This window comes from Gossypium arboreum, chromosome 12 (genome assembly GCF_025698485.1).
Source record: "Gossypium arboreum isolate Shixiya-1 chromosome 12, ASM2569848v2, whole genome shotgun sequence".
Lineage (NCBI taxonomy): Eukaryota > Viridiplantae > Streptophyta > Magnoliopsida > Malvales > Malvaceae > Gossypium > Gossypium arboreum.
This window is the reverse complement of record NC_069081.1, coordinates 53,142,187-53,167,402: the sequence shown is the minus strand read 5'-3', so window position 1 is coordinate 53,167,402 and position 25,216 is coordinate 53,142,187. Positions and strand designations below refer to the sequence as shown.

The following is a 25,216-nucleotide window of genomic DNA, read 5'->3' as shown; positions in this document are numbered from 1 at the left end:
CATGGGCATGTGCCCAGGTCATGTGAAGTCTGCACTTTGAATGTGAAATTAAATTCGCCACACGGCCTAGCACACGGGCGTGTGCCTTGGCCATGTGCCCTTAAATGGTTGATGACGTCAGAAATAGAATGTCAAGGTTTTAGTACACGGGCTAAGACACGGGTCTGTCACGACTGTGTGAGGGACACAGGCCATAGACACGGGCGAGTGTCAGGCCGTGTAAAAACTCCTGTAGGTTCAAATTGAGAAATAAATCCACACGGGTGTGTCACCCTTCCACACGGGCGTGTCACCCTTCCACACGGGCGTGTGTCCCTGTTTGCATTAAAATTTTTCAAAGTTTTCAAAAGTATTCGGTTTATTCCCGAATTGTTTCTAAAGCATGTTTTAGGCCTCGTAGGTCCATATTAGGGATGTTAAGAGGAAGTTTGAAAGTTTTAAATTTCAACGAAATTTTATGACTTGAAAATGTTTGTATGCATGTGTTTAAGTCTAGTGACGCCTTGTAACCTGTCCCGGCGTAGGATACAAGTAAGGGGTGTTACATGTAAAGAGTTTTATGGAGTTAGAGGAGTCGGTCCTACCAAGGCTGAGTAATGGCTCAAGGGTGTTGATAAAATCCTTGAGCAAATGACCTGCACTAAGGAAGAAAAACTGGGATACATAGTGCCATTACTCACTTGTTAAGCCCATCGCTAGTGGAATATCGTGAAGCAAGGAGCTATTGCAGATAGACTAACTTAGGGTTTCTTCTAAGAGACATTTAAGAATAAATTCATGGGCGAACAATACATGGAAGCTTGTAAACGAGAATTTATAAATCTGGTGCAAGATGAATCGACTGTGGCTGAATACAAAGCAAAGTTTGTGTGATTGAGCTAGTATGCAACTGAAATGGTCTCACATGAAGGAGATAGCTACAAAAGGTTTTGCTTTGGGTTGCATCGTGACATCCAAATTTATCTAGTATTTAACGCCCTCCAGTCTATACGATTTACTAGATTCGAATGTCGAACGTTAAGCCCTATTACTAATGTAACTTAACTTATTTATTTATGTCCTATGTAAATTTCTATTTATGATTATGAGAAGTTTAGTTTTCTATTCGAGAAGTCCTATGTAAATATAATGGATGGTTACTATTACGATTCACAATTATTACAATTACAACAATATCTACTATTATCTCCCACACTGCTGTGAGAATCTCAGTGCGCTAATGTGTAAACAGATGCTCAAACTCGAATCACCACTTAACTAGCTCTGTATGCATAATAGCCCATTTTGACACTCCTTTGGCACTTCCTTGCCATTGTCCCTCGACTCATACTTCTTTACCACCTGGAATAAGAAATAACTTTAGTAAGTTCATAAGAACTTAGTGAGATAATCCTTAAATACTTGTTTCATTACATCAAAGTGTGATAGATACTCTGTAGGTCCTTCTTATGTCGTTTAAGTTTTCCTTATTCCTTCCAGCAATTACTTCATTAAAATTTCCTTTAGCTGACTGTAATTGTGACATCCCAAAATTGACCATAGTCGGGAAGTGGTTTCGGGACCGCTAAACCGAGTCACCGACATGTTCAAACGTAATATTTATTGTCTAGAATATGTGAAAATGCATGTGTGAATTTTGAATTCTTTGATTTAGTTAATTTGATTGTGAATTGAAAGAAAAAGGACTCATGTGAAAGGATTTAAATAGATGTGGCTAATTTTAGGAGATTAATAAAAAGGATGAAGTAAAATAAATGGACTTGCATGTCAAATAGCCCATTCCTAAGGGTAGTGGCCGGCCATGTCAAGAGTGATGGGCAAGGGAAAACATGTTTCAAACATGTTTAGCTAATGGATTATGCTTGAAAGAATAAAGAAATGAAATTGAAAAAAAATAGGGATATGATGAAAACAAAAGAAAAAAAAAAGTGTTCATTCTCTCATTTTCTCCTTGCTTGGCCGAATATACTAAGAAGAAAGGGGGGGGGAAAAGCTTGAGAAAATCAGCCATGGGAGCTTACTAGACTAAGGTGTTTTGATACAAGAAGGTATGTTTTATGCCACTCTTGAAAATGCATGCATGATTTGGAGGATTGGTTCAAAATTTTCCTTGAATCTCAAATCGAAACTAAGTTGTTAGGTGAGTTAAATTTCGGCCATGCATGTTGTTTTCCTTGGTGAGTGTTTTGATGTTGTTGTGATGAAAGCATGGAGATGAGTGAGTTCGAATGTTTAACAAAAGGAAATTTTGTGCCATTGAGTTCTTGTTGTTATGTGTGTGTGTGCATGAGTATTCGCCATGCATGTTGTCTTCCTTGGTGAGTGTTTTGATGTTGTTGTGATGAAAGCATGGAGATGAGTGAGTTCGAATGTTTAACAAAAGGAAATTTTGTGCCATTGAGTTCTTGTTGTTATGTGTGTGTGCATGAGTATTCGGCCATGCTATAGAATTTATGTTGCAAAATGATTAATGCTTAATGAGATGTATAATAGTACTTGTGAATGAGCTTGAGAGTATTTAAACAATTAGACATGAAAAGGGTGGTAATGAGGCTGAAAAATTGTTGGATGGTTAATTGGGTAAGGAATGAAGCATTCGGCCATATGGGGTATAAATGGGCATAGGTGTTAAATACCTTGTATTGGAAACTTTGATAAATAAGTAGCAATAAATTAAGATGAGATTGAGTAAATTTTCAGCTTAGTTGTGTTAAGTATTCGCCAATAACCATAATAATGCATGTGAATGCCGTATGTTTGTGTTTGATGGAGAGGTAAATTGTTTGATTTAGCTCAAGAGCAAAGGGGAACTAGATTGGACAAAGGAAAGGAGAAAGCAAACGAGTAGCCGATTTGGAACCGTTCTACCCCAAACAAAGTAAGTCATTAAGCACATATGTTTGATATTGCTTAAATGATTGGAAAATCTATGCAATTGTGTTTAATGGAATGCTATATATGTATAAATGAAATTGTATGTGTATGGAGTGAGGATAATTGTTGAATGTAAAAGAAATAGTGGAATGTGTAGAAAGTTTGCTTTCGGCACTATGTGTCTTGGCAATACGTGTGTATGGTGACGAGATTGGCACTAAGTGTGCGTGCTGGAAATATATGGCACTAAGTGTGCGTGCTGGAAATATAAGGCACTAAGTGTGCATGCTGGAAAAATATGACACTATGTGTGCAAGCTGGAAAAATACGGCACTGGGTGTGCGAGCTCGAAGGGTATGACACTGTGTGTGCGGGCTTAAATTGCGTGGCACTAAGTGTGCGAAATCGAGTGGTAAGCACTGTGTGTGCGTACTCTATATATATGGAGGGTGTGTCTCCATTGAATTGAGTATGGACAGCGGATCGGGTAAGTACCTCGAGCTCATGACGAATAGAGAATACGTTCATGCTTGGGGTTGAATTTGGTAAGCCTTAAATCTATGTGATGATTGAAATTGTATGGTTGTGCTGGAAAATGAGTTAATGTGTAAAAATGCTTGATTATCTTGTTGTGTAGAATATGAAATGTGGATGTATGACTTGGTACGAGATTGGACCGAAAGGTCCGAGGTACTATGGTATAGATTCGATATGGATGAGTACCTAGCCTCGTTTGTTGTACATGTTGTAGTAACTTTATCAGTGGATTGATGAATGCTTATGACTTACTGAGTTGTAAACTCACTCGGTGTTTTTCTTGTCACCCATTTTAGGTCTCTCGGACTCGTATTGTTTGCGTGATCGGGACCGTCGTTGAAGTCATCACACCGGCTGAAATCTTGTGGTATTGTTTTCGTTGTTGAAGAACATTTGGCATGTATAGGCTATTATATTTTGTCGAATTGTGGGTTGTAAACTTTAAGCCATGTGAAAATGGCCTATGTGGTCGTCGAGTGGGATGCTAGAACCTATAGCCACGAGTCTTAGAAACTCTAATTTTGATAAGGTGGCCATAATTTGTGTCATGTATGATGGATGATTAAGGCCAAGGAAAGATTCATGAAATTGGCATAGTCTACTGCAGTAACTGTTGCGGACAGCAGCAGTGAGATGAGATTGAAAAATCACTAAAAATAGTAGAAGTAGAATTAAATAGTGAGTAAATTATGAAATTGAACCTTGATGAATCTATTTTTATATGGACGAAACGAAACGACCATATGAGCAGTATACTGAGAATTATTAAAGTTCTCGTGAGACAGGGCCAGAACGGTTTCTGGGTCCCCTGTCGCGACTTTGAAAATTTACCATAAATTATTCAGAAAGAATTAGGAGTCATGCCTTATATTTACAGATTCCACTTTGAGTCTAGTTTCATTAGAAACAAACGGCACCAGTATTAAAGCCCTGTACAGAGAGATATTCAAGTTGTAACGCGCGAAGGTCAGAGCAGTCGATCCCTGTAACATGGATGACTTTAACTAATAAACTGTACCAATTGGCCTGACCAAAAATTCTAGAAATAAATCCATGGATGGGTATGTGAGTCTAAATTCAGGGAAAATTTACGAAACCAGTTTCTGAGTTTTGAAACTCGAGATATGATTTTTAAGGCGATAGTGACGCAGTTTTCCAGCCTGACTGGTAATGTCAAATTGGTTGGTACCTTGAGAGGATTTGGCCGTTAACCCCTCGTGTCCGACACCGGCGACGGTCACGAGTTAGGGGTGTTACAGTAATCACTATTTTCTATTTTAGACCTTTGTGTAACTCTGAGGGTACGTTTGGTTCACTGTAATGGAATAAGGCTGTAATTGAATAGAGCTATAATGGAATAGACCGTAATGGAATAGAAATGTAACAGTAATTCAATTGTTTAGTTGAATGGATTGAAATAGAGCTTTAATAGCATTCTTTTGTTTGGTTGAATAGAATAGATGTTGTAATAGTATAAGGAAAAAGGCTTAAATGACCAAAGGACCCTTAGCAGAAATTTTTTAGGTAGATAATTATGGTTATTGTTATTAAATTTTAATAAAATTATTGTTCAATATATTTTATTAAAAAATAATAAATAATTTAATCATATTTTAACATAATTTTTACTAAATATAATTTAATAAAATAATATACAATTTAATAATATTCTTAATATAATTATTATATAAATTAAGAAATAATAATATATAGTATTATTAAAATAATATATAATCTACTTTATTATTTTTAAATTGCATTACAATTTAATGTGCTAAAAGCAGAGGAGAAGTTAAAAATTATTTTAAGGGTTACAAATAAATAATTAATTTATAAGAGATCAAATTATAATTTTATCATTATATTAATTTATGATTTGATAAAATTTAAAAGGTTTTTATAAAAATTTACCATTTTAGGAGAGTCAAGTCTTCATGACTTTATTATTACGATATAAATTGAATTTATTCAAGGAATACCTTTCCATAATATCTATATGAGGATTATATTAAATCCAATCAATTATAAAACTTACAAAATTATATTTCAACAAAATTATACAAAATTCATTAAAAAATAGAAAAGTAAAAAGATTATTAAAAAATCTTAGTAAGGAATAATATTAAAACTCGGATCGATATGTACATGTGAATACAAAAATAAAACAACAACAATAGCAATATTTTCTTTCTCAAAATTATTACATGCTAGAGAGATGGACTGGTGGTTCTACTACGGAGCTACCATTTTTTTTTCATTTTGTCAAATTCTTTTTTTGAGCAAAGAGCATATAGTATTATTAACATTTAAACATAGATCTTTTAAGAATTTTGTATATAAAAATCTAAAAAATATTGAATAGACCTACACTAGATACATCATACATACCCTTCACAACACCTACAATCGAATGAATCCAAATAACATAAAGTGTAGATGGTGCAGATTATGTTGAACCCAGATAACAGCTTATTCAAAGTATACTTTGTATCGACGTCATCAATCTCTTCCTTTGTTTCAGCTTCATTGAGAGACTTTGATACTGATTCGAATAACTGCTTATTCAAAGTATACTTTTCACTGTTATCAATCTGCAGACATTCCTCATCATAAATTTTCCTTTGGTGCATCTGAAGCACACTCTTACGGTTTTGAAGGAGCAACCACATTTTGTCTGATTCTTTTATAATCCAAAGTACTTAAAAATAATGCAGTAAATAGAACTTGTTCTTGGAAGTCACACTTTCAGTATACCATCATAGTATAGAGATCATTATTATGGCTCAACCATTGATCAAGGCATTTGAGCCACTCTCGACTCTTGGCATATAAGCAAGAATCTAATAAAAAACTTACCTTACGAAATCCATCATTCTTGCAATTATAGAAATTTAATGATACAAAAGAACATCAATGACAAATTTACAGCTTATTTGCAAAAGAGTTGGGGCACATAATTTACAAATTTCACCTAGATTTGATGAAATGAACAAAAATTCCTACTTACACAACGTGAAATATATTACCACCAAGATTTGATTAGTCAAAGCACACATATAATGATCACCATGATCCAATAACATATAACCAGCTTCAAACCAGAACTAATTACCAAAAATTGATATAACTACTAAGAACCTTGGAAAAACTCCAGCAAGCCATTAACCTCATGCAATAAGTAATAAAAAAATGCAACAAATAATTCCTACAAAATTAGTTATGGAAAAACCTCATCTATAGATATAAGGAGGGGAAACAACTTTCAGTAAAAGAATTAGCACAAATAGTGTTTAAGGATGCCACAACAAGGAACAAGGATGAAAGCATTTGGAACCTTAATAATTATATTCGTATGATAATACTTATAGAAAGAAAAAGGTTGTATATTTTCCCCCTTCCGCATCTCACTTTATACTCAATCATTACAAACAAGAGATTGAAAAAAAGAAGAGCACAGAGTGAAAAATTAAAGGTACTTATATCCTTTGGCTAACAACTATCCTTTAAAGACTTATCATATCATTTACACAAAGTGACTCTCTTTTGTATGACATAAAAGCATAAAACAGAGACTTACCCAAGCTGGGAATACCTTTTTGGAAGCATTGAAGCAAGCCTTTCTGTAAACTGCACCACTCATCAGAATAAAAAAAAAAAGAAGGCTTACCCTCCCTTTTGCTTCAACATGTAGTAATGCTTCATTTATTGCCCCCCCCAAAAAAACCCTTCTTATGCATATAAAAAACAAAATACATATAAAAATAGAATGTGAAACAGCTTCAGAGTGAGTGCAAACCAACTTCACTCCAATCTCCAATGTTATTGCATTTCTTTAACAAAAACATATTTAGTATCACATTAACTATATAGCTAATATTCATGACTGACTCAATTCTATAGGGAAAGGAAAACCCCATTACCCATAGACAATTTGGCTACCAAAGCTATTTTTGCATTTATATTCATTTGAGTTTCTAATTTGGTCAAAAGCTTTCTGTCATTAATATATTTTTAATTATAGAGAAAGTTGAAAAAAGTGAATGATGCAAGCTTAACCAAGGAGCTAGTGGCTGAACCTTTGGAGCTGCCTTTAGGACCAATCGCTTGAGCTCGAGCTAAGAGGTCCCAAGAAGCTATATCAAGCTACATTGATCGAGCTTGGAGAGAAGAAGTGACCGATCATTATTGGAGCAACTCACCAAGCTTATTTGCAATGTTTTGCAAGCTGACTTAGCTCGACTCAGCTCAATGGAGCTCAATTCGGCTTGATGCTAGCTTATTGAGCTTGATTTCAGTTTATTTAATTTCATGCATTTAAGTTGCTGGAATAAATTTATTTAATTGAGTTAGTTAATTAGTTAAAGTTCAGCTCAAATAATTAATTTTGTCTAAATTCTGGACATTTTAATTTAAGCTTAAATGTGTTTTAGTTAGTGCACATTTTTAATGTGTCATGTTTAGGACAAATTTAATTCTTGTTGCTAATTAATTTGTCCAGCCGACTGTAGCTATTTAAGTTGTCTTAGCTGCTGCCTATTTAATTTGTCTTTGTTCTAGCCGAATTTTTGGTGTCCTAAAACTAATTAATTTGTTCAATTAAATGTATATAGGCACATGTATGGGACGACATGGATATTGGCGGCCCTTGAATGCTATTAACCAGCAACTCTTTGGTGACACCAAGGGCCAAAAGATAGCTAATGCATTCTTTCCTCTAGGCTGACCGTCCAGCTCTTTAAAGCAGCATTTTAAAGTGTTCACATTGTTGGAGATCCTTTTCACATGAAATAGCTGGTCGGTTTTGTGCATTCACACCAAGGGACTACTCACATTCAGCTTTCACACTTTGAGGACCATTGAAGTGCCCCAAGCTGATCATTAAAGTTCAAGACCTTTTAGCCCAACCAAGCAGCTCCATTAAAGAGAATTTAGTCCCCTTAGCCGAACATAGACAAGGTTTTTCAGCTCACCACCTTTTCAATTAATGTCCAACTGAATGATCATCATCTAGAAGCTATCCATTTGTGTTTTTCATGCTAAGAAGCTTCTAAGGACGTTTAAGAAACTTCAAGGAAATTTCCAAGCCCTTTCTAGCTTCAATGTATCGTCCATTCAGCATCCCTAGTAACCCATTTGGCTACCTCATGTTTAGACTATAAATATGTAGTTTCATTCACTTTGTAAGGACTTTTGATCACTTGATGAATATCATATTACTTTGTGAATGTTCATACTCTCATTGTTCTCCATAGACTGAATTGGCTTATCAAGCAACCCTTGTGGCGTCAATCCCGTCTTTCTTGAACTTATCACTTTGTTAAAGTGTTGCGTTCACCTATACCAAGGTTTCTATCTTCCGTAGATAGTGGGTCGAGGTTTTTCTTATTAATTTATCCTTCCTATTTTCATCACTTTTCAATCTAAGTGCTTGTTTAAGTTTCGGGTCAACATGACATATTGTGTTGGTTCATTCTTAAGCCTTAGCCAAAATCATACCTTTGTTTCCATATCCGTTTCAAACCCATCCCATTTGAACCTATCTTTCATAACTTCAAGCCTATTTTGCAAATTGTTCAGACTTACTCAATTTTAATGATCGGGCAAACAATACGACTCGAGACATCTACATCCGAGCACGTATCAGTGAACTCTGTTGAGAGAACTGCCTTAATTAATTAAATGGGTTTTTAACTAAGTTTTGGTTTGGCATCTCCATAGGACTTGTGAATTGAGGGGTCACAGTGACATCAGAATTCAAAAGTTTATGTTCCTAAAATCATGCTTCAAAAATAATAATAATAACAATCTAACCTAACCTAATAACCATAGGACAACAATATACCTTTTCATTTGTTTGTTTCTCTAACAAGCTTCAAATATATGTTATTAAGTCACTCATTCCATTTATTATAATCTAATATCCCTTTTGTAGCAGGAGTTAGGGAGGGAGTGGGGTTTGGTTTTGGGTTAGGGGAAGGGTAAGAACAATTAACACTGACAAGTGAAAAGAAGAAACACCATGAAAGGGACATTAAAGTTCAGCAATATAAAACCAGTAACAATCTTCAAAATTGAAAAGAAACCTATTATTTTTACTAATTTAACAAAAAAAATAGAAAAAAAGGAAATCAAAATGGGAGAAGAGTTACCTAAGGGAGGACTGCAATTGTTTCTCTTCTCAAGTTTCCACCTTAATCGAAAGCCTTGTTGAGGGTTAGAGTTAGAAAAATGATTCTTAATTGAAGGCCTTGTTAGGGTTTTCAAAAGGAGATATTGTTGGTGAGGATAAAATTATGAAAAAGAGGGAGACAAGGTTGAAAGAAAATGGGAAGAAAATGAAAAAAAAAAAAAGATTGCTTCAAACGTGAGAAAGAGAAGGGTAAAGTTGAAAGTCTAACCTAATTTTTTACCCAAGCATTCGTTGAATCCCTATTCTGTGGGGAGAGTGCCGAATTGTAGGCACTTTTGCCTTGAATAAGGCCATATTGAATGAGGCGATAATAGTCCATTACACCCAACCAAACAAAATTTTTAATAAAGGGCCTTCTAAATTCAACTGTAATGGCTTAGCATTACAACCAACCAAGCATCAAGTTAATCTCTTTAAGGACTTATCTTCCTTTCATATTCATTAAGTCTTCACACTATTAGGCTTTAGAGTCGAGGTCCAAGCTCAAATGTCCATTTCTTTCCTTTGAGCGTACTATACTTACAATTCCATTATTTTCTATGTCCCTTTTTAAAATATTGTCTTCACATAGTCTATAACCAATTCATTTTCCTTATTACCAGAATAAAAATATTATTTCATATGTCCTGATTTTACCACTACCTTTGGCGGGGTAGACTACACATAATACTTAACACAGAGTTCGCCTAGATTTTTTCTACTCTAGGGTACCACTAATACATTCTTATAACACATATCTCGGATTCACCACCTATTCTAGCATGCTCTAGCTTCATTGTTCATTTCTTGTTACTAAGCAGAGTTTGTCAATTCATTTACATACGGTGGTGCCTTTCTTTCAGCTTTCGCCAGATACTTAGTTATTTCTACTTGTCCTATACGTCATCTCAAACACTTACTATACCTCATAGTCCTGTCTTTACTTTGTTATCAGGGGACCATCCATACCATTCTTTCCTAATTCCTTACACACCATTCATTCAAAAAATTTTCGTGAAAGTATTTCCTCATTTAAATATCTGCAAATGTTTGTATTCGCCATAAGGGCTTTCCTTTACAGAGTTTCCATCAAGGCATTAAGTCCTTAGGTTGCACGACGAAGGGATTTCTTTTCAAATATAGCCATGAAGGCTTCCTTTACGAAGGTAACGACAGAGGCTTTCTTTTGACAGAGATCACCACAAAGGCATTTCCTTTAAGAGATATACCACAAAGGCATTCTTAAATAGAGGCCGCCACAAAGGTTTTCCTTTACATTCAATACTCGCCACAAAGGCTTTCCTGTCTAGATTTTTGCCACAAAAGCTATCATTATATCCAATACTCATCACAAAGGCTTTCCTATCCAGAGTTTTGCCACAAAGGTTGTCCTTTACATTCAGTACTTACCAAAAAGGCTTTCAAGTCCAGAGTTGTGCCATAGAGGCTATCCTTTATATCTAGTACTCACCAAAAAGACTTTCCTATCCAGATTTTTCCCACAAAGGATGTCCTTTACATTTAGTACTTGCCATAAAGGCTTTCCTTCTCCTGGTGATTTAGGCGGTAGGGATTTTCCTAGACTCACACTTGGTGAGGTTTACCTCTCATTGTCCTAGGACACACAAAGAAACACATTAGGTAATAACCTTCCTTAATTTTTCCCATATGATATGATAACCCACTAGTTACGATCTTTCACAATATGGTCTTCAGCACCATGGCCATGGACTTGTCCTTTTAGAAATTTATGGTTTTAGTCTTGACTGGCCCCTTTGATGACTTTCTGAAACAAAGACTCTTCATACTTCGATCCATCTTTCATGAACTCATCATATTTTGACTTACTTGTAACATATACATCTAGAATTTTTAGACACATTAACACATTTCCATTATCCATACACAAGCATACTTTAACCTCAAGGTTCATGTTTCATACTTTGACCATGAAACTTCATGTTATCCATACATGCAAGTTCAAAAATCTTATGTTCCTCATTAAAGTCATCATATTTTATTTCACTAGTTCTATTTCACGACTTGGTTACTTAGCATTGAAGTTTCTAGTAGGCATTTTAGGCATTTTACACATGCATGAGTCAGATTAAGGACCCACCTTATAACCTCAAAGGGAAACTTAGCCTTCAAAACCATCATTCAACAGGATGCTAAAGTCTCCTCTACCTTGTAGAATAGAAACACTTCGTTAAAACCCATCTGGGTAACCATCATCATCATTTTAGACTCATACATCACCCAAAGATGTGTTTCTTCAATCATACTTATAGTTCTTTGTTTTCTTGATAGACAGAGTCACAAAATGTACATTGTAGTGAAGGAAGTCACTAGAGATATCCAAGACTCCTAACTCAGCTCAGAGAAAATGTTTTTATTTTTCTTTAGCTCTAGATCATAAATGCTTTCAAAGGAAAAAGGGTGGAAGAGATAACCTTATTCGCAACTCAATTGAAGTGTCCCTTTAACTTAACCCAATTCTCCATGGGAACTTGGTAAACGCCACATCAAGACTAAGTGACCTTATCAAAATCTACCACCTCTAAGAACTTACTCAATTACTTATTTAGCTCATAACCCTTCTAGTTCATGTTCGGTTAATTCCTAACTAGCTTTCCTCACAAATTTAGTTGTCATGGAACCACATTGGTCACTGGATGTACTCTATCACTAATGTGGACTCATACCTTATAACCATTCTTTTCGTATTACAACTTCTATTTTACTTACCATCGAAACATCATGGAGAGTCTTTGTCTATTTGTTTTCATGTCAGAATCTGCCCATTCTACATGCTGAAAAGGTCTTTTGGGCGAACACTACTTCATCAATAGTACTTCTTTATATTATGCGCCTTACTCATATACATATTCTTACCAACACTCTTTGATTCATTATACTTACCTTACTTCAGAGTTAGCGATATGCTTTGTTCTTTTAGAAAACCTTATACCCTATACATACTAGAGTTCTGTAACAACCCATTTTTCAGTGGTGACGAAAACAGTAGTTTCAGGGCCACCAAATCCAATAAGTAAGTCCGTAAATATTATTATTTAATATTTATGGGTCAAATATGATTTTAAAATATTTTTGATTTGATAAATTATGTTATATAAGCGATTTATTATGTTTGAGTGGTATGACCTTGAGGTCAACTGGTTTTAAAAAAATGAGGTATCGGGACCCTGTTTCTATAAACCGAGCCGTAAATATTTATAAAAATGTTTATGGAGTGTCATTAAGTTGGTATTAAAGTTTCTTCAACAAATTTTAACATTTCAATAGTTAGTTAATTAAAAAGGACTAAATCGTAAAAGATGTAAAATTTTATCACTATTTGGTTTGAGTGATTAAATGGTTAATTGAATAAAATAAAGGGTACTTAAAAAATAATTAGACCATTCAATGGTTGGTCGACATTAGTGGGCTTATAAATTATTAATGTTTGATTACAATTACAAGGATAAAAGAGTGAATTATTAATTATGTATATTATAATCAAAACATGACAAAATTAATTATCATCTACTTCATTTGAAGTTCTTCACCGAAACCCTAAAAGCAACCAAACTCTGGCTTGGTGACTAGGTAAGCAAACTTTGCCTGTTTTTAGTAATTTTTATGTTTTTGAGATCATTGCAACTAGGTCCATGTAACACCCCAACCCTGGCCCGGACATTATGGCCGGATTCGGCGTGTCACATTGAAGTGTTTTAGCGAAAATCGTGTTTTCATTGAAAGTCCTTCTTAAAATAAAATAAAATCTAAATTATAAAAAAAAAACTCCTTTCAATCACTTGTTCAAAACATATGATTTGATGAAAATAAGTCACTTTAAAAATTTAGTTGTGGAAACGTAGAAAAGACATACTATAGTTTAAGAAACTAATTACATCACATAAAAATAATAATCCAAATAATAACCAAATGGAAGGCCTTATTACAATCCAGTCTGTAATCACTTAATAATCAGAGACTTATATGCTTTAAAATGAAAAAAAAAAAACAAGTCCAAATTGTCTTGTTAGCTGGCCACCCAGAGTCCCTCCAAACATCGAACCTCCTACTAAGCATCACCTGAAAGTAAAATAAAATAGGGGGTGAGTTTTCGCAAACTCAGTGTGTACAACCCTCAATGAAAAATAAACATTCAAGAATCATCATACATCAAACAAGCAATGCAATCCCTTCCTAATAATCCATCCGCTACACACCAGCTCCGTCCTCCGTCACATCATGTGGGGATATAAATATCGACCCACTCAACCGACACATCAATGGCAGCTCGGTTGCGGAACTACCTTCATTTACATATTGGGCTTAAAAGCCATCGGTGGATCCACGATTGTCAATCAACCATGCGATCCTCATATACTTCCTCTATTCCATACTTCCCAACCCATATGCAACCTAAGCAGAATATCATATGTATGCAGTAGATATGCGAATCACATCCATAAAATTTACATTCAACACCTAGGGGTATTTTGGTCATTTTTTCCCTAAGGGACATTTCGGTAATTTTCTCTTTAATACGGTTTCCACTTACCTCGACCCGTTAACAAATCCCGTGAGCTAATATTAACGAATACTATGCACCAGGTAGGATTCTAGAGAAGAGGAGGTGAGTCATTAAGACCGCTTAAGTACCAAGCTCTCCCTAGATCCAATCCAAGACATGCATATACCAGTTGCCATACCTTAACCCTATGACTTATTCACGGTTACAATATATTAATTAAGTTTTATGTAGTTATCATATACTAGGCCCCAAACCCCTACATACATGCATATAGCCCACTTGGCCCAATCTCATTTATATGGCCCATCAGGCCCAATTCACATTCATATGGCTCATCAGGCCCAATTCATATTCATATGGCCCATCAGGCCCAAATCACCTTTATATGTCCCGTTAGGCCCAAATCACCTTATATTCATACTCACACACAAATTTTCTATCACATAGCATCAATTATCAAATTTTACCTATTATGGGCCCAACAGCCCATCGAGCCCATTAAGCCTATTTTGGCCCAATTGGCTAGATCACAGCCCAATTCCATAGAATCGTCCATAGGCCTCAGACAATCTATTGGTTTCCTCCCACGAGTGTTCGCACACTCGCAAGACTACCGCAGCCAAACTTTCAGCTTTTCGGCATTTCAGCTTTTGCCGATCTACTTGTGTGTGCAGTGTATGTACCCACCTGGTAAGCAAGCATGCTGTGATTCCCTTAGTCACCAACCTTGCGCGATAAGTATAATATCCCCTTCTTAAATCACTAACCATGATCAACTCCTAGATCTGCACCAATCTTAAGTATTAAAACCAGAATAATAGGTGACTCGTTTCCAACGCAAGTCCCCTTACCTTAACTATGAACATTCGACCACCTTAGCCAATGAGAGAGGAATACTTACCAAAACTGCAAACACCTAAAGAGCAATTTTAGTAGAGAGCTAAGATCCGATATCCGATACTAATTCCTTACCATAGTTGATTAGAAAGAGTGAGGAAAGAACAGCGTAATAAATTCTTAGCAAAACCGATTGGAAAAGCAAACACTTACACTTGATTCGGTCGAAGAGTATTTGGCCCTTGGAAGATTCGGCTTTTCGACTTTTAAACTTAGTATGGTGAATAAGGTTTATTTGGTACAGATTAAAGAAGAAGGAATTGACTAAGCGAAACAAAGAAAAATGTGTAGAGAAAGAATAGAAATTGGCACAAAGAAAAGAGAGTGAAATAAAAGGGTTTTTGGCTTTTAGGGAAAAGGGTTTTCGGTAATAGGGTGAAGGAAATTAAGCATTAGCCTGGCAACCCTGCATTCGTTACTTATTTATAGCTTCTATAGCCGAATTTCCTAGCCCTCAATTTCCCATTCGGCTCTATCTCTTCCCCCTTCTCATCTCCTCGTATTTCTTCCTGATAACCCCTTGATCCTTTCCTTAATTTTCTCTTCTGAACACTCCCCTTGAAGTCCATCTTCACGCCACTTCCAACCTTCTAGAAGGCCAAAATTAAACTTCTAAAAACACTAAGCTAGGATTCGAACCTTGGATCTCCTTGCTAGCTACTAACGCCACCTCCCTACACTCTAAGTGGTATCACTTAGCCACTCTTCCACAAGGCTTTTTAATGCCATTTTCCCTTATCTTTATTTAAAATCCCAACTGCTTGCCAACAAGGTCCTTTTAATTATTAAATTATAATTTCTTCTATCCTTAGATTCGAACTCAAACCTTGACCAAGACCTACTATCGCGTAATTAACAGTTAACCGGAATTGCTAAGCACAAAAAGAAAAAAATTCAAGATTTTGGGATTTTTTTGGGTTTTGGGATTTTTAGGGCGTTACAACTCTCCCCCCTAAAAGAAATTTCGTCTTCGAAATTTTACCCGATTCAAACAGTTGAGGATATTGACGTTGCATACTTCCTCAGGTTCCCAAGTAGCCTCCTCAGCCTTGTGATTCTGCCAAAGCACTTTAACTAATGAAACAGACTTCCTTCTTAGTTCTTTGACATCTCGACCAATTATTTGTATGGGCTCTTCCTCGAAAGTTAGGTCTGGCTTAACCTCGATTTCTTCAATCGCCACAACATGTGAAGGATCCGAGCGATATCGTCTCGGCATGGAAACATGGAACACGTCATGGATCTGGCTCAGTTTAGGAGGTAATTCTAGCTGATAAACGACTGGTCCAATCCGTCTTATAACCCGATATGGCCAAATGAACCTTGGGCTTAGCTTACCCTTCCGTCTAAACCTTAATACATTCTTCCAAGGAGAGACTTTAAGGAAAACTAAGTCCCTCATTGCAAACTCTATTTCTCGATGCTTAAAGTCAGCATACAATTTCTGCCTATCTGAGGCCTCATTCAACCGATCTCAGATCAATTTCACCTTATCCTCAGTATCAGCTACTAAATCCGGGCCCAAAACCCTTTATTCGCCCAACTCCGTCCAACATATTGGAGTTTGACACCTTCGCCCATATAGTGCTTCGTATGGAGCCATCCCAATGCTTGCTTGATAGCTATTATTGTACACGAATTCGGCTAACGGTAAATAGCCTTCTTAGCTACCTCGGAACTCAATCACGCATCCCCTCTACATATCTTCCAATTCTTGGATCACCCTTTCCGACTGTCCATCAGTTTGAGGGTGGAAAGCCGTACTGAAGTTCAACCTAGTACCTAACGCCTCATACAGCTTCTTCCAAAATCGTGAAGTGAAATGTGGGTCCCTATCAGATATTATGGATACTGGCACTCCATGCAATCTTACAATCTCTGCCACATATAGGCTAGCCAGCTTTTGCAACGAGAAGTCGGTGCGAACCGGTATAAAATGGGCAAACTTGGTTAATCGATCCACTATAACCCATATCGAGTATTTCCTAGCAAGAGTCAAGGGTAGCCCGCTAACAAAGTCAATGGTTATCCTTTCCCACTTCCAGAGTGGAATCTTTACTGGCTGAAGCAACCCTAAGGGCAACTAATGTTCCACCTTCACCTTTTGACAAACCAAGCATTTACCTACGAACTCCATAACCTCGCGCTTAAAACCAGGCCACCAATAAAGCTCACATAAATTCTGATACATCTTATTTCTGCCAGGATGCATAGCATAGAGACCGCTATGTGCTTCCCGCAGAATGGACTGCCTTAGATCATCATCCTTTGGTATACACATTCTCCCACGGAAACACAATACTCCTTCACTATTTATCCAAAAGTCCGATGTCTCCCCACTCTCCACTTGTTTAAAATGAGCATCCAAAGTATCATCCACTAATTGCTTACTCCTTATCTGCTCGACCCACATCAGCTTTACTTGAAACTTAGCTAACAAGCTACCATCATCCAACAAGCTTAAACGAGAGAGCATAGCTCTCAAGTCTGACTTAGCCATACAGCTCAACGCGTTGGCTACCACATTTGCTTTGCCAGGTGGTATTCAATCGTACAATCATAATCCTTCAATAATTCCAGCCACCTACGCTGCCTAAGTTGTGATAGCCCAAAATTGACCCTAGTCGGGAAGTGGTTTCGGGACCACTAAACCGAGTCACCGAAATGTTTGGACGTAATATTTATTGTCTAGAATATGTATATGTGAATGTGTGAAAATTTCAAGTTTCGATTTAGTAAATTTCATGTGAATTTAGCCAATAGGACTTGTGTGACACTTTTGAAATGTGATAGGCTAATCTATAAGGACCTAATAGTGCATGTAATCAAAAGGGAGGACTTGCATGTCAAATTCCCCCCCCCCAAATTGCTAGTGGCCGGCCATGACAAGGGAGTATGGGCAAAACATGTCATGAAACATGTTGTGTAAGTGTTTCATGTTGGAATAAATAAAATAAGGTGCATGGGTAATAAAAAATGAAAAAAAATGTGTGTGAAGGCTTCTCCCTCCCCATTGCCGTGAGTTGAAGAAAAGAAAAGAAAAAAATTTGTTCATCCTTTCATTCTCTCTTGGCGAAAATCCTAAGGAAGAAGGAGGGGGTTTTTGCTTCATGCTTGGTTTGGAAGAGGATTAGGAGGAGGTTTGGCCATACTTGTATTTAGATTAAGGTATGTTTGAGGTTGTGCCATGAGATTCATGCATGTTTTTAGTTGATAGCTTGATGCTTTTATTAGCCCATGGTTCAAATCTTTGTTATATCATGGGGATGGTATTTGGCCAAGGTGGGTTTTGTGTTAATGCCATTGCATGTTTCTATATGAAGCTTGCTAATGATACATGTGATGGTGGATTGATGGCTCTTGGACTTTCTTTTTAGCATTTTTGAGTAAGACATTAAGTTCTTTGTTTAACCATGACCAAAATCGAAACGGTATGGTGTTGTGGTGTATTCGGCCATGGTATATCCATAAGTATGGTTCATGCATATTGCATGGTAGGTAAGATTTGAGCTTTGGATATATGTTTATATTTGGATAAGCAACTTTGAGATTCGGCTCTAGCATATATATATATAGATATACATGTTTGCACATGATGTATTGGTATGACATATATACCATCTCAAGGTATATATTTGCATATAATGATGTTTCGGTTATGAAATAAATGATTGATGCGTATTGAGTTACAATATGGAATGCGTTAGTTAGTAAAATGTATGCTGTATTTGTGTGGTATTAAGTGTATAATTGGCCTCAACATGGACATGCATATTCGGCCACATGAGGGGAATTGGTGTGCATGCATTCGGTTAGAGGCAAGCATATTGATGCCTATTCTTGGCTTAGAAAATTCGGCTAAGGAGAGTACTAACTAATGTGTTGAGTTTGATTCATGATTTTCGTGCATATGTGACTTTAATGTCTAATGAAAATATGTGGGCTAAGTACCTTGAATTCCTCTTTCGATGCTCAAATGATTAAATCAATTTATTTGTTAAATTAAGCTCAAGAGCAAAGGGGAGCTAAATCCGATAAAGGGAAGGAAAAAGTAGTCGAGTAGCCGTCGAAATCGCTCGACCACGTCCGAGGTAAGTCTTCGAGTAATGACCCTACTTGAATTATATTGAAATGATTTGTCCTATTATGGCGGACAGCCGAATGTGCGTAGGGACTAAGTTATAAAGTCAATTGAAATCATGCTCTTTGTGTGTGGCTATTGAGCCGAAATTGGAAAGGTTTGATAAATGTTTTGTGTTTGAGCCTTAGTGACGACAATGAAATATGGATGTGTCGTGATTATTGATATATGTGTACATGAGCATTTGAATAATACCCGGGCTAAGTCCCGAAGGCATTTATGCTAGTGATTATATCCGGGCTAAGACCCGAAGGCATTTGTGCAAGTTACCAAATCCGGGTTAAGACCCGAAGGCAATTGTGCTTGTGGTTATATCCGGTTAAATTTCGAAGAAGCTCGGTTGAAGGTGAGCGTTTTGGTGCTGTAATAAATTCAATTAATACGCTCGAAAAACCCATACGATAAGGTATGTTTACATGTGCATCGAAAAAGTCGATCCGTTTGAAATAGTATTCGTTCAATTGACTAACGAACTTTCGGCTCTTAGATAGGTTGATACCTTGTGTGTATATGTTGATGAAGTGTGAAGTAAGTATGATTATGAGAATGTGTATTAATAAAGTGATTCATTTAGCTATGTGAATGTAATACTTTAGTCAAAGCTGATTTCATTACTTGAGACTTACTAAGCATTAAAATGCTTACCCCGTTGCTTTGGCTCTCTGTTTTATAGATTTTGCTCGTTAGCTATCGGATTCGGGATCATCAAGTCAAGTCATCCACACTATCAAAGCCCTTTTGGTACTCTTTAGTTGAACTCTAGATATGGCATGTATAGGACTACCCTTTGTTGTTTTTCAAGTACTTTTGTGATGTATGTGTGTACGGCCATGCGAAAATGGCTCGTAGAAGTGGAGTATGGCATTAGACCATTTGTGTTTATGTATGTATAGATGGTTTCATGATGTGACTATGGACTGGAATGGAAGTGTTGGGTAATGATCAGCCCTTGGAATGGTTAAACATGATCATAGGTAGACCTATGTATGACAAAACTCTAGTTGGTCCATGGAAACCACGAAATAGGTAAAGTTACCTTGAAAACAGATGCTAACAGCAGCAGTGGTGTGAATTGGAAAAATCACTAAAATTTGTAGGAATGGAATTAAATATAGAATAAATTATGTAAATTCATATGGAAGAAACGAAACGGTCATATGAGTTGTATGTTAAGAGATATTTAGGTTTTCATGAAATAGGGCCAGAACAGTTTCTGGATTCCCTGTTCCAACTTTGGAAATTCATTGTAAATTAACCAGAGATAATTAGGAGTCATACCATATATGTATATATTCCTCTTTGAGTCTAGTTTCTATAGAAACAAACGGAATCAGTATTGAAGCCCTGTACAGGGAGATATTCAAGTTGTAACGCGCGAAGGTCAGTGTAGTCGACCCCTGTAACATGGGAGACTTTAACTAATAAACTGTACTAATTGGCCCGACCAAAAATTCTGGAAAAAATATAGTAGATGGAAATATGAGTCTAATTTCAGGGAAAAATTACAAAACTGATTTTTGAGCTTTGGAACTCAAGATATGATTTTTAAGGTGACAGTGACGCAGTAACCAGCTCGTCTGGAAAATTTTAAAAGGACTGTGAAATGATTAAGTTAAGTCTGTGTGCACCTTGTGTTCGACTCCGGTAACGGACTCGGGTACGGGGTGTTACATAAGGTTTAGCTCCTTTTGGGTAAAGAGGTATTTCAAACTCTTGTGGTTCAAATAAATTACGCACTTCTCTCCGTATAAGTAATGCCTCTATATCTTTAGTGCGAAAACCACCACAGCTAGCTCTAAATCATGGGTTGGGTAATTCACCTCGTGAGTCTTAAGTTGTCGTGTCACATACGCAACCACCTTTCCTTCTTGCATCAATACACAACCTAAGCCCACAAGCGACGCGTCACTATAAACCGTAAACTCCTTCCCAGGCACTGGCTGAATCAACACAGGGGCCTCTGTTAAAACTTTCTTGAGTTTTCCAAAACTCTCTTGCTGCTTGTCCGTCCAAACAAATGGTACCCCCTTCCTCAATAATTTAGTTAAGGGTGCAGCAATTACTGAAAAGCCCTCAACAAACCGCCTATAGTATCCTACCAAGCCCAGAAAACTTTGAATTTCTGATACTGACTTGGGTGTTTTCCATTCTAACACTGCCTCAATTTTTCGGGGATCCACCTTAATCCCCTTAGCTGACACCACATGTTCTAGAAAAGTAACCTCCCTTAGCCAAAATTCGTACTAACTGAATTTGGCATACAGCTGCTTCTCCCTTAAAGTCTGCAACACAATCCTTAAGTGCGCATCATGCTCATCCTTATCCCTTGAGTACACCAAGATGTCATTTATAAAGACTACCACGAGCCAATCCAAGTAGGGTTGGAAAACCCAGTTCATGAGATCCATGAAAGCGGCAGGTGCGTTTGTCAGCCTGAATGACATCACCAAGAACTTGTAGAGCCCATAACAAGTTCTGAAAGTTGTCTTATGAACATATACCTCCTTAACCCTCAACTGGTGATACCCCGACTACAGATCAATCTTCGAGAAAATGGACGCTCCCCTAAACTGATTGAAAAGATCATTGATTCTCGATAGAGGGTACTTGTTTTTAATAGTTAACTTGTTTAACTTTCGATAGTCGATGCACATTCGTAAGGTTCCATCCTTCTTTTTCACGAATAACACTGGTGCTTCCCATGGAGACGCATTTGGTCGTATGAATCCTCGGTCCAACAATTTTTGAATTTGTGCCTTAAGTTCTACCAAATCCTTTGGTGCCATCCGATTAGGAGAAACGGACACCGGAGCCATACTAGGTAACAACTCGATTCCAAATTCTACTTCCCTACTGTGTGGCAACCCAGGCAGCTCCTCTGGAAAGACATCAGAAAATTCCCTAACTGTTCTCAACTCCTTAACAGTAGGGCTCTTAGCCTCCGTATCACTAATATAAGCCAAAAAGCCTTCACATCCCTTTCATGCTAACTTCTTCACCTTCAACGCCGAAATCACATTCGACAGGTAATTCTAAGGTTTACCAATCACCACCACCTCCGTATCCTCTGCCGTTCTTAACACCATTCGCTTCACAGTGCAATCTAAGGTGGCTTGGTGCTTCACCAGCTAATCCATACCTAAGATTAAGTCAAATTTGCTAAACGGCAGCTCCATCAAATCCGCTAAAAAGGCAACCCCTTGGACTACTAAGGGTACCTCCCTAAACAACTTATTCACTCCTACTGACTACCCTAACAAACTTACCACAGTCATCTCATTCGTAATAATTTCAAACATATCACCCAAAGATTCAGTCATATTGCATGCAACATATGAATGCATCGGTCCAATATAAATCAATGATGTGTAAGGTAACTCAAATATAAAGAACAAACTCGTTATCACATCTAGGGCATCCCTGTCTTCTCGGTGATGAGCAGCATAAACCAAATCTGGCTATCTCGCCTCAACATGGCTTGCATTTTTACTTGGCGCTCAACGTCCTCGTCCATTACCGTTACTGCCCCTGGCCTGCCCACGACCCCTTGGCAGTAGTTGAACACCCCTTGGTAGCTGAACACCACCTTGGCCCACTACTGGCTCTCGACCTAGCATTCGGGGGCAATCCTTGATCCTATGCTGCATAGACCTACAAGTGAAACAAGCCCCATCCTCTTCTAACACTCGCCTCTATGGCTTCTCCCACAATGAGCACAAGGTGGCACCCCTGGATTAGTAGCAGGGGGCCCTACTCTAACTGGCCTGTTATTTCTAGCCCTAGCCCTAGGCCTCTGTCCAACAACCGGGGTCTCAGCCTCCCTCTTATTCTTACCCCTTTCTTTCTCCTGATTTAAGCACTCAGTGCACTTTACCTCCTCCACTATCTTTGCTTTCTCCACCAATTCCAAGAAAAATCACTCCCTTTGTGGAGCTATCAATACCCTAAGGCTATCTCTTAGTCCGTCCTAAAACCTAACGCAACGCTCATAGTCCATTGCCACCATTACTCTTGCATACCTACTAAGGCGTAGAAACTCCGCCTCATACTCCACCACCGATTTGTTTCCTTGGGTCAAGTTTAGGAACTCCTTCCTTTTAGCATCCACATAGCTTGCACCCATATACTTCCCTTGGAATGCAGCTTTGAAAAACACCCAAGTGACCCACTCCAGTTGGGTGCCCTCTTTCACCGTCAGCCACCACTGGTAGGCTTCTTCCCTAAGTAGTGACACGACTCCTTTTAACTTTTGTTTCGGTAAACATTCCAGGTCCTCCATTATCCTTTCAGTGGCCTCCAACCAATATTCAGCCACGTTAGGAGCCACACCAACCACGCCCTTAAAGATCTCAGCCCCGTTCGATCGAAGTCGCTTTGGAATGGATCCCCAATTTCCAGTGCCATTGTTGGGCCCAGCGACCCTTTCCAAAATCCTCAGTATTGCCTACGACAATGCATCTTCTCTCACGGCCTGATCATATGGTCCATTCCCAGCCATAGGTGAGGCCAGAGCCTCTTTTACTCCAACATCAGGTATATGGCCTGATGTCGACGATTCAGCCCTAACACTTTCGCAGCGTCAGCCACGACCTCTTGCACCTTTTCTACCACTCATCATTGATTCGCGTATTTTCTGGATTAAAAATTTTATGAAGTTTTCGATAGTTTAATAATTAAACCGATGTTTTATGAAAATATTAAAAAAAATTATTTTCGAAAATTCTCTACAGTTTCAAGTTACTGCGGGCTTTGGTTCCATTCTAACAAAATCATCTAAAGTAGCCCTTTAACTATCTACTGTATAACAATTTAAACAAACTTAAGAATAAGTATACTTACTTTGTTCAACATTGGAGACTCGGTGTACCGCACAGCAAGATTATGATTCAAAATATTTTTTTAAAATCCAAGTAATAAGTAGAAAAAAGAAACCAAATAATAATAAGGCCCACTTCATAGCTCGAGTTTTACAACTAGGCTCTGATACCACTAAATGTAACACCCCAACCCCGGCCCGGACGTTATACCCGGATTCGGCATGTCACATTGAAGTGTTTTAACGAAAACCGTGTTTTCATTAAAAACCCTTCTTAAAATAAAAGAAAATCTTAATTATCAAAAAAACTTCTTTCAATCACTTGTTCAAAACATATGATTTGATGAAAATAAGTCACTTTAAAAATTTAGTTGCGGAAATGTAGAAAAGACATACTATAGTTTAAGAAACCATGTTCAACTTCTTATAATTACATCACATAAAAATAATAATCCGAATAATAACAAAATGGAAGGCCTTATTTCAATCCAATCTGTAATCACTTAATGATCAGAGACTTATATGCTTTAAAATAAATAAAAAAAAAACAAGTCCAAATTGTCTTGCTAGCTGGCCACCCAGAGTCCCTCCAAACATCAAACCTCCTATTGAGCATCACCTGAAAGTAAAATAAAAGAGGGGGTGAGTTTTCGCAAACTCAGTGTGTACAACCCTCAATGAAAAACAAACGTTCAAAAATCATCATACATCAAACATGCAATGCAATCCCATCCCAATAATCCATCCGCTACACACTAGCTCCGTCCCCCATCACATCATGTGGGGATATAAATATCGACCCACCCAACTGACACATCAATAGTAGCCCGGTTATGGAACTACCTTCATTTACATATTGGGCTTAAAAGCCGTCGGTGGATCCACGATTGTCAAGCAACCATGCGATTCTCATATACTTCCTCCATTCCATACTTCCTAACCCATATGCAACCTAAGCAGAATATCATATGTATGTAGCAAATATGCGTATCACATCCATAAAATTTACATTCAACACCTAGGGGTATTTTGGTCATTTTTGCCCTAAGGAGCATTTCGATAATTTTCTCTTTAATAGGGTTTCCACTTACCTTGGCCCATTAACAAATCCCATGAGCTAAGATGAAGGAATACTATGCAACAGGTAGGATTCCGGAGAAGAGGAGGTGAGTCATTAAGACCGCTTAAGTACAAAGTTTTCCCCAGATCGAATCCTAGACATGCATATACTCGTTGCCA

General features: G+C 37.4%; 1 protein-coding gene across 1 annotated transcript; it reads right to left on the bottom strand.

Annotated features, from left to right (window-relative positions):
* Positions 1-1,257: 1,257 nt before the first annotated feature.
* On the bottom strand, positions 1,258-22,808 carry LOC128285413 (uncharacterized). Its single transcript, XM_053022910.1, has 8 exons — positions 22,679-22,808; positions 22,205-22,289; positions 21,967-22,110; positions 21,410-21,594; positions 21,013-21,256; positions 17,175-17,461; positions 16,039-16,472; positions 1,258-1,341 (listed from the first exon to the last, which is right to left on the bottom strand). Exons 1-8 carry the CDS (start codon positions 22,806-22,808, stop codon positions 1,258-1,260), a joined length of 1,593 nt encoding a protein of 530 aa, XP_052878870.1.
* Positions 22,809-25,216: the final 2,408 nt, after the last annotated feature.